At 32.7% G+C, this 14,550-nt stretch overlaps 1 protein-coding gene across 2 annotated transcripts in view; it reads left to right on the top strand.

The window, feature by feature from the left end:
- Vps13B (vacuolar protein sorting 13B) overlaps positions 1–14,550 on the top strand; it is a 31,744-nt gene that overhangs the window by 15,053 nt on the left and 2,141 nt on the right. For both annotated transcript variants that reach the window (XM_074114182.1, XM_074114181.1), the window contains exons 31-60: positions 694–879; positions 970–1,106; positions 1,777–1,880; positions 1,966–2,301; positions 2,838–3,064; positions 3,155–3,337; positions 3,709–3,949; positions 4,037–4,322; positions 6,591–6,707; positions 6,794–6,923; positions 7,010–7,244; positions 7,470–7,549; positions 7,643–7,821; positions 7,962–8,172; positions 8,284–8,451; positions 8,537–8,689; positions 9,095–9,300; positions 9,397–9,740; positions 9,831–9,974; positions 10,252–10,437; positions 10,518–10,637; positions 10,720–10,865; positions 10,948–11,176; positions 11,320–11,571; positions 12,565–12,707; positions 12,797–13,103; positions 13,198–13,374; positions 13,446–13,601; positions 13,922–14,121; positions 14,198–14,497. In XM_074114182.1, coding sequence (XP_073970283.1) covers positions 694–879; positions 970–1,106; positions 1,777–1,880; positions 1,966–2,301; positions 2,838–3,064; positions 3,155–3,337; positions 3,709–3,949; positions 4,037–4,322; positions 6,591–6,707; positions 6,794–6,923; positions 7,010–7,244; positions 7,470–7,549; positions 7,643–7,821; positions 7,962–8,172; positions 8,284–8,451; positions 8,537–8,689; positions 9,095–9,300; positions 9,397–9,740; positions 9,831–9,974; positions 10,252–10,437; positions 10,518–10,637; positions 10,720–10,865; positions 10,948–11,176; positions 11,320–11,571; positions 12,565–12,707; positions 12,797–13,103; positions 13,198–13,374; positions 13,446–13,601; positions 13,922–14,121; positions 14,198–14,497 — 5,883 coding nt within the window. The remainder of the gene's footprint in view (positions 1–693; positions 880–969; positions 1,107–1,776; positions 1,881–1,965; positions 2,302–2,837; positions 3,065–3,154; positions 3,338–3,708; positions 3,950–4,036; positions 4,323–6,590; positions 6,708–6,793; positions 6,924–7,009; positions 7,245–7,469; positions 7,550–7,642; positions 7,822–7,961; positions 8,173–8,283; positions 8,452–8,536; positions 8,690–9,094; positions 9,301–9,396; positions 9,741–9,830; positions 9,975–10,251; positions 10,438–10,517; positions 10,638–10,719; positions 10,866–10,947; positions 11,177–11,319; positions 11,572–12,564; positions 12,708–12,796; positions 13,104–13,197; positions 13,375–13,445; positions 13,602–13,921; positions 14,122–14,197; positions 14,498–14,550) is intronic.

Raw genomic sequence — 14,550 nt, 5'->3', positions numbered from 1 at the left:
AAGGCCTAAGACCGGGAATCGGTCTTGGAACCTAGTACCACAATACATATTAGCTTTCCAGGTCTCACCTCTAACCGCTCGGCTACCGTGGCGCCTTAAGGTCTGCATCATTTGAAAACATTTTTTAATAACTATCGTCTATTTTAGAAGACGTACTCATATAGAAGCACATTAAGATGTAAGGGAACATAACGGACCCTCTTCATGAATTGATAGTAAAGTAATAATTGATGAATAATTATTAATTAATTCAGATAGTTGAAAGAAAAGAGATGCAGGTGGACGCTTGGAAAGATTTTATATACATTTCCTGAAATAATTCCCTCCCACAAAGTAATCATTCTTAAGATGCCATATTATTCTAAGAATATTTAGATACCTGGGAAGATTCCAATTGTTATGAGGTTGACGTGACTCTTTCTAGAACTAACCCAGATTCTGGGATTGGAAACGTTGTATTTTACAGAATGACTTTCCGATGTTCTAGCACAAGAAAGTAACCTTTTTGTAGTTACCGCTTTTGAATTATGCCGGTTTACTTTCACAGAACAAAGAAATTAATATCATTAAATTCGATTGGTGATAATCCCGGTGCCAGCCTATCTCTTCCTAGGAGCTCGTACATCTCACTCAGTAGTGTCAGTAGAATGTCTGGAAGAACATTGTCCTAATCTAATTTACCTTCATTTTTAGGCTTCACTTTATGATCTCTTAGTAAAACATGGAAATGATAATTTATTTACAAATGGTCGAGTGGAACCAGAAGATTTTTCTGATACTTTGATTGAAACAAGGGAAGGAGATCGCGATCCTTATAAAGGAATACCACCAGCATTGATCAATGTAAAATCTACAACTATCGGTACAAAATTACCAACAGTTAGTACACCTATTTTTTATATATATATATAAGACAGAGCACATTAACTTTAAATGTATAACTGAATATTATTTTATACTCTTGTTAAGGTTGACATTGAAGTAGGACGTCCAATTAAAATCATATTGAATCTACTAAATATAACTTTCTTAAAAAATGTGCAAGATATGGTTTTTAATTGTCTTGGCATTCAAAGTACGAACGAGAAAATGGATGATGATAGAAGGTAAAGAAATAAATGTATTTGTTTTGAACAATTGTTAAAAAAATTAGTCCATTCCTTGGATTGTTAATTCATTTCAAATTAATGAAAATTAATACAAAAAAAGTTAAAATTATCTCCCTTAAGGGAAAGGAAAAATCAGATTCGTTTTAATGGCAATGGATCGTTATGCAGAACAAAAATATAATCCATAAAATTAAAAAATATAAAAAGTCTAAATTAAAATTGATATGAATAAAAAAAAAACACTTTATTCACAAAATTAATTTGACTAAATGAATGTAAACCTAATCTAGCCCAAAAGATGCGATTTCATTGGAGGAGAAATTAATTCCCTAAAAGTAGTAGTTATTAAATATTTGAATGGTTGAATTATAACATTTCTATTTTTATTTTTTTATTATTTATACTTCTATTTTTCTAGTTGTTTCTATTCAAAAAAAAATTATCAGCATAATTTTCCATGTCTTCAGCTTAACTAAAGCAATGAATGTCGCTAGATTGTGATAAACGCTAAAAAAAATTAATATTTAGTTTGTTTCCAATTTTTTCATTATGAAAGACTATTAATGATTTTTAGACATTTATAATATATCCTCTAGTAATTAAAAAGTACTTAGTTCTAATAGTGAATTTTCTTCTGATTTCTTAATTAAGATAATTTTTTTTACAGGTCTAAGACTACCGATGCAAAGATCGGTAGTCGTTCCAGTCATGTTTCTACTCTGAATATTGGGACTAAACAAATTATGATTGATTTTCAGATCCCAGATATAAGTAAATTACGTTAATTAATTAGTGTAATTTGTTGTTCATTCAGTAAATACAAAACATAATTTCCTTGTATCATCTTTTTTTTCAGATTCTAGAAATGCATTGTTTAGTGTAGGAGAAGTTTCAGGGCAAATTAATTTTACAAGTTCCACACATATTAAATCAAATTTTCAAATTAAATCGGTAACTATTACGTTAACAGGAATTAGTAATCATCTGATAATGAATCCATGGACGTTTACAATAAATTCTTCGTTAATGTGGGAATCATGGGCTAAGAATACTCCTATTATTACTTGTCATTTATCTTCAGACGTACTGGCTTTGGAAATTTCAAATTACTGTTTAGAATCTTTTAAACTAGTTTTTGAAGAATTCCTACCGTTATTGAATAATAGTAAAACGATGAATGATAATAAATCAGGTAATGTATTATTTATTTATAATATAAGTTAGTTAGTTGTTAAGATAACCATGATATTTTTGCATTCTCTAACTTATTTAATAGCGATATTCTTTAAATAATTTGAGAAATTGCAAACTTAAAATAATATTCGCTTCTAAAACATGAAATTGTTATTTTTAAACTTAAGGCCTTTTTGTAGCAAAAACAAAAATAGTTCTAAAACACAACCAACTAGCTCTAGTTTTTAATAAAGCTTTCATACTACAATCTCTTCTGAAACTAAATGTGACCGAAATCCACTTACCAAGTGCGTCCTGATTTCATGAATTTTTTAGTTGCGATGTTTTTCGAAAATAACTCCAAAAGATATGAGTTTTGATGAAGTTCCTATAAGCCCGAAGAAAGTACTATTTTTAAAATAATAATAATAATAATAATAATAATAATAATAATAATAATAATTTTTATGAATCTTAGTGTACTGTGTGTAAAAAATTAAGTTATAGTCTTATAGATTATTTTATAGATTACAAATTTTTGGTTTTATTCCATAGAAAGTGATTTAACATCTACAAACAATGAAAATGCTAAATATGAAGACGAAGAACAGCTTTATAAAGATGATTTGCAAGCTGGAGCTTTTCAATTTCTTAGTAGTGATAATCAACCTGAACTTCCCTCAGCTTACCAGGTTGTATTTCCCAGCTCTATACAGATGGCCTGGGCGTATCCACAACCTAGATGTATAACAAGTTTAACTGTTCTACCAGTGCCTTTTAGAGTAATTTATAAATTTATTTTTTTTCATATAAAAATAATAAATAAAATAATAATAAAAAACAACTTTTCTTTATTTTTGTTATTTAACTAGAGCCCCAGGCCAGAAGGAATTATGATGGTCTTACAGTATCTAGATACAGCAGGCTGGAAAACTTGGACTGATTTCTGTTTAAGTGAGACTGTAGTTACAGAAGTATTACTGCCTAAAAAGTTTCAAGTGGCCAGTACGTGGAGAGTTGTTATGAAATCTTTGAATCCTCCTCTCAATGTGCAGGTAAGTAAAGTACTGACTGTTAAAAATATCTTAACTCCCTTAAATGAATTTATTTTTATTCTTGAATAAGGGACAACCTATTCCTAATAGTCGTAACCATTAGACAACAGCCGTGTTCGTGGCAGAAGTGTTCGATTCAAAATTTTCGACGAAAATTTAATTGCCGTATTGCAAATATAAATATCTCTTATCAGTGAATATAATTAAACCATTTTAGACATCGACGTAGAAGATTCTAGAGGGATTAAGGTTTTATGTTGCTCGTACAAGTGCTATTTAGGTTTCCCTCATCATAAATGTTGAGAAAAAATAAAACTGTATGTAAACAAAAATTAAGAAATGTTTTTAAATGAAAAGTAATTACCTTCCAGGCTTTGGCAGCTTCATTGAGAGTAGACTCAGTGTTCAATCCCAGGCTAATTCCTCGTATTACGTTCGATTTGGATATCGATTGCTCTCAGATTGCTTTATGGGCCGGTCCAACTGGTTCTATTAAATTGCCTCCATCATTGAGAAGGTTTTGTGCAACTGATGTTGCCTTCATTGATGAATATCCATTTGCTACGGCATATTTTGAAAAGACCAGCTTGAAATTGAAAACTTGGATAGATGGTAAGTAGGTCAAATAGTTTTCAGAAAATCAAAACAAACTTTTTACTTTTTAAACCTTCTTGATGTATTATTTATTTGTTTATTTAGAAAGAATGGAAGCTGAATTAGGATGCCGACCTAGACTTGATATACTCAACTGTCGTTCTTTGCAAGAACAGTGCTGCATTCAACCTTTTCAGTTCCGTTTCAGTTTCTCTTTGGATTATGCTGAATGTGAAGAGTCAACCAAAGTCTTAGAACGAAGGATTACAATTTTTTCAGGTCCTGTAATTCTATATCTAGCTCCGCCAATTGGACATACAATTACCGCCGCAGTTACCAATTCAGTATTACTTCCTTATGTGATATGCAATGATACTTGTTTCCCAGTAAGGTAATTTAAAATTGTTGAATTGGGATTATTCTTTTTGATTTCTCTAATTTTGTACCTAGAAATTCTTGAATAACGAAATTTTGAAAAGTAGTGTCTCTTGACTAAAAAAAAGACGTGTATAGTAAACATTCTGTTGTTAGACCAGTTAACATGTCGAGGAGCTTTTTTTTTTTTTTAGCGCATCAACAGCTCAGGTTATTAGCGCTCGGAGCTTTTTTCAGTGCACTGCCGGCCTCCGGACAGTGTTCTCTCGTTACAGACAACACTGTCCATCACCGGACAGTGAGCTGTAAGAAGCTCCTAGGAAGAGAAAATCTAAGGGTTAGCAGCTGGATTCGAACCCGGGACCTCCGCGTGGGAATCGAGTACGCTAACCACATAGCTAATCCCTCCCCTGTTATTATTATTGTTATTATTATTATTATATTTTAACTATTTAGTTATCACTTTCCTTTTTTACATTCAACATACTACATTAACTTTTGGGGCTTGCAATAATTTGAACAATGTTCCAGTACATGCTATAATGCACTAAAATTATAATACTTTAATAAATTTTAATATATCGACAACCCCGAAATAAAACACCTAATTAAATACACATTAAAATATATTAGCGTGTTTAATATTAATAAATAATAAGTATGTGGTAGAGGACTGAAGAAAAATATTTATAGGAAACTATTATGAAGTATACAAGTTCCTGCTTTTTAAACAAAGAAGTTGAAAACATTTTTGCAACTTAAAGATATTCTTTCTCTTTGGCCTTCTAATATATTTTTTGTTTTTCTTCTAAAGTTTTACATATATTATATTTATTTTTTAAATTGTTTAATTCTCAATCATCAAAATGGTACCAAAACCGACGAAACCCATCACTAGTATTACTTCCTACCGACCAATCTGCTTACTACCACTTCTTTCCAAAATCCTCGAAAAGCTACTTCTTAAAAGACTTTATCCTTTGGTGTCAGAACAAAATATGATTCCGGATCATCAATTCGGATTTCGGAGACATCACTCAACTTCTCACCAGGTGCTTCGCGTTGTAGTCACTATTGCTACCTCCCTCGAGCGAAAGCAGTATTGCCCGAGTGTTTTCCTTGACGTCGCTCAGGCGTGCGACAGGGTGTGGCACGAGGGACTACTGTTTAAGCTGAGGGAGATTCTTCCTCATACTTACTACTTCATCCTCAAATCTTACTTAAAAGATCGATATTTCAGAGTCAACTGTGGAGCAGCAGACTCTGATATCCGTCTAGCTCGAGCTGGTGTTCCTCAGGGCAGTGTCCGAGGTCCTATTCTTTACTCCTTGTATACAGCAGACATACCTCAACATCCTAATACTATCCTCTCCACCTTTGCTGACGATACTGCTATCTTATCTCCACATTCCGATCCTCTTATCGCTACACGAACTCTACAAACACACATCAACCACCTACAGGACTGGCTTTTCAAATGGAGAGTCAAAACCAACGTTACGAAGTCTAAGGTTATAGTATTTACTCTCAGACGGAAAATCCTACCTCCTGTCATCTTGGACCAAACTCCTATACCAAATGTGGACAAAGTACGCTACCTTGGACTGCACCTAGACAAACGGTATACATGGAATCCCCATACTAGACTGAAAAAACAAGAAACTAACCAGCGCTACAAAACTTCTCGCCAGACTACTTGACAAACGATCGAAACTTAACCTAGATAACAAAAGACTCTTATATCTAATGTTACTGCGTAACATTTGGTCATACGGCATCGAAGTATGGGGATCGATTAAGCGTTCCAACTCACTACGCCTCTAGGCATTACAGTCAAAAATACTTCGAAAACTTCTTAACGCTCCGTTCTATGTATCTAACCTCACTATCCATAATGACCTCAAAATTCCTTTCATTACAGATCTTGCTAACACTCGTTTCTTCAAATTTCATTCCTCTACAGCAGCTCATCCTAACCCTCTCATAGAACACCTATCTTCCTCCACATTACCAGGTAATCCTCTAAGGAGATTGAAGAGAAGATGGCCTCGTGATATTCTCTCATCATGAGAGCAGTGTAGCTGAGCACGTTACTGGAGTGGCACCACTGGATGCCTTCTCCACTCATGATTTCCCGTTATTTCTTTTCTCTTTCACCATATTTGCTTGTTGCAACAACTGTTGCAGTGGTAAATTGCAATAAAAGATTAAAAAAAAAAAAAAAAAAAAATTATTTAACCAAAAATATTGTAATTTTGTAATTAATTAATTTTTCTGACTTTAGGATTGGACAGGCGCATACAAATGAAGACATTACAATCCATTGTTTGCAGTGTCATTTCTATTCATGGCGTTCGTCTATACATAAAATGAATTTAAGATTTTCAGTTAATCTAACGGAGTAAGTTTGCTAATATGATTTATTTATATCCTACAGTTTTGGCCCCTCGCCCCTCCAAAGAAAGTAAGCTCAATATTATGTTTTAGTAATAAGCATTGGAGTGGACCCGTATCCATCTGTAATGCAGGTAATGTAAAGTTAGAATTAGCTGATGAAAATGGTCGTAAAATGGTTATTATAATTGTTATAAAAAAATTGTCTCATATTATGACCCAGGTAGGTGTGCAGTTCCATTTTTTTTTTTTTTTTGTTAATAACTCAACAATTTGTACGAGTTAATAATATACTTGCCTGTATTGCAGGTTTTGATTAGTGGCGAATTAATCGTGTACAACAATCTAGATCGTGGAGTTGATGTACGATTAGTAGCAACTACCATAGCAGAACGTCAGAGATACATCACTGTGAATGCTGGCGGCCGAGCACCGAGTATAGTTCTCTCCCCGGATGCAAAGTACAATTTAAGATTGGCATTAGAGGGGCATTGGTCAGGCTTAGTACCACTGTACGCTACTTCCAACAGTTGGCTCGTGAAAAGTAAATTATTTGTTATATAAAGTTTTTTAAAGTTATTTTAATTCTACAGATGTGATGATTCTTTTTACCTACCACTTGTTCAATGAATTTTTTATTTTTAAATGTTATATTTAATTTCTTGAGTTTTTATCAGTTTGAATTCACCTAGAATTAGGACGATTGCAGTAAGTGAAAATGTTGCGAGTTTTTTATTTTTATTTTTAATATTTCATTCTGTTTTTACAGTTCCACTTCAAGATAAAAAGGATTTCCTGAGCGTATGGTGTCAGATTTTTAAAGACAAGTCAGACGATGGAAGAATAATGGTCAATAAAAGAAAAATTTGTTTTCTTTGATTTATTTCGGAGCATTGCAAGATTATTAGTTAAATCTTTTATATATGAATACTTTTTTTTCAGGTTGTTGTAAGTCCAATGTACTTGATAAAATCATTATTACCTTGTGATGCAAATGTTCTCATCAAGACTGAGGAATTCCAAAGAGAAAATTCTTTAAAAGTGCCAGGTCGAGGAGCATTGTCGAATTTATACACTCCTGGTACAACTGCACATCATCATTCGCTCACTTTTCATATTGAGTTAGTTTATTTTGTATTATTGATTTATTTATTTTTCCTTCACGCACTTTATATGTAGTTAAAAGAAGTACCTACTCTTTTCAAGTAATGAAAACCCTGTAGGTGTTATTAATTTATTATTTATTTTAATCACCCTTTAGTGGGAATTTACCATCATCTTTGCCTCATGTACCTCTGAGTTATTCGGCAATGGATGGTTGTACACCACCACCGCCTCCAATTCCGGATGTGGACACATTAATAGAAAGAGCTGAACTAACAGCTGGCCACATTTGGCCATTTTTAGGACCACAATGGGAAGGAATTACTTGGCGACTAGCTAACCAGCCAGACACAATTACTCATGTAAAGGTATTCCTTTATTCTTTCATGAAACACACAGATTTTTAATATTTTTCGAAATAAGATCTTGGAAAGATTACAGATTAACATTATTAATATTTAATACTAAATATTTTCTAGGTTAGATTTTGTGGTGACAAATTGAGAGTTGCAAATTCCCTTCTTGTTGAATTGCATCCATGGGCTTTAGTCATCAATACATTGGGATTGAGTATAGCTCTCCAATCGACTGATAAATTTCTGTGCGCTCTACCTCACTTCAGCATTCTAGCTCCTCCACCGATTGAGGTAGTTTCGTACTTTTTGTTTTACTATATATTTTTTGTTTTTAATATAGATTTTATTATTTTATTTAACACCTATTTATTTTCAGGGTATATTTCATCTTTTAATAGAATTAAACGATGGTTATCATAAGTCAAACGGGCTCCAACTGTCAGATTCCCAAGCATTTTATAAGCCACATGTAACTGGACTGATTCCTTTAACATCTCATATTCAAGTGAGAGTACAAGCACCAAATTCGGTAAGTACAATATTTGGACGTACTTAAATTAAATTAAAACAAAAACCTTCCGAAATTAATTTTTTTTTTCAAAATATCTTCGTTCTTATTTAATTTGTTCGCCTCTTAGTGAATTGTACAATTAAAATATAAGGTAGCAAATTGAAATCTATTCAGGCTTAATCTATTAAGGAACGCAGAGGTTCTTGTTGAGAGATTGCTAATATGATGAAACTACTAAGGTTATTCCATCCTTTATACTTTTTATTTTATTTCATTATTTATTTATTTTTATTCTCTTTATGTGGATGTTTTATCTTAATCAGAACATTTTTACTGAACATTAAATAAAGCAAAAAATCTTATATTTTGGAAGTTCTACTTTAAGAAAAACTATTCTTATTTAAGTATAAATGTTTGTTTCAGATCATTTTTTCTACCTTACATTCCAAAATGATGAGCGGAGTAAGACTTCTTCATGTGTCAGCATCATATGTTGTGGCAAATTTAAGTTCTTATGATTTGAGTGTGGCACCTTTTTCTGTGCGTAAAGATTCACAGAAATTGAGAATACCAAGTGAAATATTTTCATACGCGGTATCACTTCCAAAACAAACCAAAGGAGAAATAAGGTAAGTTTTTATTTAGTAATTTATATTTTTTGACCTATTAAAAAAATAAATAAACGTTTCTACAATTTAGAATTTGTAACCTCAATAATGTTCTAGAGGAGAGCCTTTAGGCGAATGGCATGAATTAGGACACGGCCCAATATCAAATCGTCGAATATATTTGATTTTTGAACATGATGGCCTAGTGAGTTCACCTATAGTAGTACCACCTGATATAATAGCAGGAATTACTTCATCGGATACAGAAGCTGAACGAGATGAAACTACTTTACTATTACCTTTGCGTGAAGGGTCCACAATAAACGCTTGTCTTTCTGTGGTTTTCCAAATTTGTGATGGTACTACATACATTACTGTGGATGATAAACCGTCTGCACTAGTGACAATCCATAACAGAACTGCCCATCTAATTATACTTGCCAGAGCTCTTTCAGAACATGGTCAGCAAGATAGAATTTAATTTTCTCTTAAGTGATCCTAATTTTTTTTGAAAGATAAAAGAAAATTCTTACAATTACTGCTTGCTGCAGGTGGGGCAGCCATAGATGAATTTGAGGACTGGGAATGGAGATTTATGTTGCCAGGATACTCTTGTGGACATTATAAGGTACCTCCTGCGCCTCCTGGTACGCCATTACCTTCCGTTGTAGTTGCAAGAGCTGATTATAGTAATAGTTAGTATCAATAAATTTATTATTATTTTTTATATATTTTTTAAATCTAGATTATCATGTTTATTATCTAAAGTTATTGATATACTTCTAATTTGGAATTACTTATATTATTATTAAATACGAATTTTGTCCAGCGGTTTAATTTAAAAAATTAGGAAGTTTTTGTTAAAAATGTATATGCGTATATATTTTATACTAAATATGAAAAAAGCACTGTGACTTTGGTTTGATACCCCTTTTATAAATATATCAGTCAAGAGTTATTTTTTATTACTAGGTTGGTCGACTGCTATTTCACTTGTTCCTTCAAATGGATCTAGAATTGTTAATCTTCCTCATAGTCAGGATTTATCAGCAACTGTCGTAAAAATAGGTTATACTACTCATCTAATTTTATCCCATGCAAATCATTCTCTAATATCAGCAAGTGATGTCCGATCAAGACTTCTATTGAATTCAACTAGTAAGTATCCTGCCTGCAGTTTTTCTTTAACCAAGTTTTCTTTAAATTGTATTCTAAACGAAAAATGTTTTTCTACTTAGAAGACCTTGTGTTAACACAACCTAAAGAGCAAGCTGTTATTTCTAATGCATATGATGTATCGCAAAAGAATGATGAGGTAATTTCTTGCCAAGACTTGGATTTATTATACAATGAGCCAGGTAATTAAAAGTTTGTAATAGAAAAAATACAATATTGCTAAAATATTGATGACTTTGTTATATCTATGAATTTTCTTTTCAGCTTTATACAAATTTAGTTTTACGTGTTTCCTCAAAGGAATCACTATAATGCTATGTACTGATCCTCCGGGAACATTCCATTGGCAAGAAGTAGCTGCATTGACTTTAGATAATGTTGGAATTACTTTTTCTCCAATAAAAGATTTGGTTCGTTTTAAAACATGGTTATTAATGAAGGTTTACTACAATTTTCTGCTTAAAATAACTTTTAATTCCTGTTGTTCAATAGAAAACTGGTGCGAAGGAAATCACTTTAAGAACTACCATCTGGGACCTTCAAGTAGATAATCAGGAGTTTCAGCAAGGTAATTACGATTTTAGTGTTGTTGTGCTGAGACAAGGAGAACTTGATAGGAGTTGTTTTACTGGTGAAGATCCATATACATTGGTGGAGACGGCTAGAAATAATGATCCTGCTTTGGATGCAACTTTGACTCTTAATTGCAACGTAAAACCAGGTAATGCAACTTAATTTTTAGCAATACTTGCTGATAAAAAGCATGCTTTGTTTATTATGATTTGATTTTTCTATGCATTTTTGGTTTACTTCGCATTATTGTGCTCTAATTAATATTTCTACATGTTCTTTTTTTTTTTAAAGAGTTGCAAGATGTATCACTGAACCTGGCACCTTTACAACTATATATTGAAGATACTTATATCTTCAAATTAAAGGATGATTTTACCAAACTGCTTCCGTTTGGTTTAATCGAAGGTGGCTGTACGCCATCTGGTGAAGATCCTTCTCCAGCTCATGAAATGACGGTACCTACGCCAAAAAGTTCACCGAAGCAAAAAGAGGTTGTGTCTGATGTGAAACCAACTCGGTGTGACCAAAGCAAACCAGATGAAGGTAAAACGCAACTTATTTTAAAGTTGGGATTAAAATCTCTTACTTCTAGTATCGGTTGTTACTAATTTAAGATTTTTGTAACTAATCTTCTTTTATTAGCAGTACTGTAAGAATGTAAGATGACTTTTCTATATTGTTATGACTGGGTTTGTTCGTGGGACCCACCAGTTCGATAACCGTGTGTTTCTACTAACTTTTCACAAATAGTCAAATAAGTTTTTGCCCCTCCACTACACCTAATTTGGTAGTTAAAGGATTAGCCCTTTATGAAAAATTGACGGTTATTTTGCTGTGAGAATAAAAATATACGATTTAATTTACTCGTAAGAATGAAATTATCAATAGAATGTTATTGAATACTGCGAGATGAAAGTAAAGGAAATTATGTTATAAATATGTTACTTACGCATCGTCTATGACAGTATTAAAATCATTATAAATTTGTGGTACGATTTTACATTGTCTTTCGAATCATCCACATGATTGGCAAACATACCCGCAAACCACATTGATAGTAGAATTAAGCATTTTACTACAGATAATATCAAGGATGGTGCTTTCATAAATCTAATACCTGGAAATCAAAATGCATCCATTTTCAAAGTTATTTGGAAATCCTAATAGAAATATTGATTTTCAAAACCAGGCTATTATGGTGGATGTCAAATGGTGATCATTTATAAAGTTTGCATTATTCATCTAGTAATATCAACCTATGTATTTTTAAACGTTTTCTCGCCAATTAAATCAGAAAGTGGTTATACGTCACCATCAATAATAAGGATAGAAGCAAGATCAGGAGGATTGTGATTGAAAACAAATAAATACTAATGCTTAATTGTCATATCATCACTTGCTTCTGGAAAATATAAATTTACCGTGCAAATTAAATAATTAATAAGATTAGTTATCCGTTTGAATAGTTGACAAAAATATATTTAACAAATCTCTTAAATTATTATTACTATTAGAAATATATTTGATTGTCTTCAGAGAAGGACGATTTGTTCAACGTGTCAGATGAAAGCGAAGCTGAAGATCAACCGGAAAATGTAACCTTGCCTTGGCGTACAGGTGCAGAAGAAAAGAAAAAACGGCGAGAAAAACTGGAAGATTTGGAAAACGAAAGTGATCAGGTTAGATAGTTATTGATACTACTTATTTATCATGGAGAAAATTTTATATTTTTCATTCAACATAAAAAAAATAAATATTCTAATTCCAGATGTTATGGACAGAAACTCCTCTTCTAATGGATGATCGTTTAGGTTTGCCAATGTATAAAGTTGGCATTCCTCACCAAGTAATTACATCAACCTACAGTTTGTCGCGACCACTTAAAATGCGTTCCTTACATATAGCAGCTTTGGAGTTACTAGTTTCAGTTCATACTTCTACTAAATTTTACATAGCATTGGATCAATCGCCATTGACATTCTCTGCCTTTGATAGAACTGATGTAGTTACTACACCGTATCGTCTGGGACATGCTATAACGTTACATTACTTTTTAGGGGCTATTTATGGCACAGGTATGCCAAATAATTTCTACTACAATGAGTTTTTTTTTATATAAATTTTAATGTAGTCTAAAATGAACGAAATGAAATATTTTTTTTTTTTTAGGATGGGCGTTGGGTTCCCTTCAATTACTTGGCGCACCAGCTGGCCTGGCAAGAAGTGTCGGACATGGCTTAAAAAGTTTTATAACAATGCCATATAAAGGTATTATGGAAGGTCCGACTGGATTTTTACTGGGTGTGCTCCATGGTTCCGCCGCACTAATGAAGCATATAACTGCTGGTAAATATTATTTATATGGTTTACTTGATGATTAAATTGTTGGATACTTATTAATAAAGTAAAATTTTTAGGTACCCTGACCAGTGTCACTAAACTAGCGGGGAGTTGGTCAAGAACATTAGACAGATTAACACTGAGTACAGAAGATCTAAAATATGCTGAACAAATGAGAAGAATGAAACCGCAAGGATTGGCCCAAGGAATCAAACAAGGACTCACAGAATTTGGTAAGTTGTTTTAAGCGAATAATTTTATATTGGTAAGTCAATGTAGTGTAAATTTTACCATCAAATTGTAAACTGGAAAAATTCATTCAAGTTAAACGGATATTTCTTGTGAATACTGGTCTATGAAAACTATTTTATCTTCTAGTAGTTATTTTCCGGCGCATCGACTGCCTTGGTCACTAGCGCCCTCTTCTAGTAGTGTACGATTTTTACAAATTTGTCTTTCTGTGGGCGTGCGTCCAATGTAATTAAAAAACATAAAACAAATCTCTGAAAGGTTAAATAATTTTTAATGACTGTACGATTTTTGAAACAAACAGGAGTTAGTTTACTTGGTGGTGTGGGTGGATTAGCACAACAGCCGCTCGAATATGCAACAGGACGAGATAGCAGTCTTGTTGGATCTCTTGGTCGAGGAATTGTAGGTGTAATGGCCAGACCGATAAGTGGAGCAGCTGAACTTGTAGCATTAACAGCACATGGTATTCTATTAGGTGCAGGTTGGGCAGATAACCATATAGTAAGTAAAACCTACCTTTCCAAAATTCTATATTTTTCTCACGCTTTAACGTAACTAAAAATCTTTCATTATACAGCCCAAGCATCAAGCTATTTGTCAAGGTGTTGATGATGGTAGAGAATCAAGGCTAAAATATTCATTGAAGATAATCGTTAATCGTCAAGAGAAAGTGATAGCAATAACTGAGGGTACTACAGGCGATTATGAACCACTTGTTGTAATCATTACTACAGCTAATTTATACATTGTGACAGCAAGTTCAGCTGAAATTGATGGTCCTTCTATAAGAAGTGTTGCTCTCAGAGATGTTGTCGCTAAAGCTGACCGTTCAGATCCTACGCTTATAAATATCAGCGTCCTAACGCCTGATGATGTTGTAAGTTGAACGTAATTATTTAATTTCTACTTAAATTATCTGGTAATTAATGT

Source organism: Rhodnius prolixus, unplaced genomic scaffold, assembly GCF_049639745.1.
Source record: "Rhodnius prolixus isolate KJV_2025 unplaced genomic scaffold, Rpr scaffold_7, whole genome shotgun sequence".
In the NCBI taxonomy this organism is placed as follows: Eukaryota; Metazoa; Arthropoda; class Insecta; order Hemiptera; family Reduviidae; genus Rhodnius; species Rhodnius prolixus.
The sequence above is the reverse complement of the archived record's forward strand: the minus strand, read 5'-3'. Positions and strand labels throughout refer to the sequence as shown.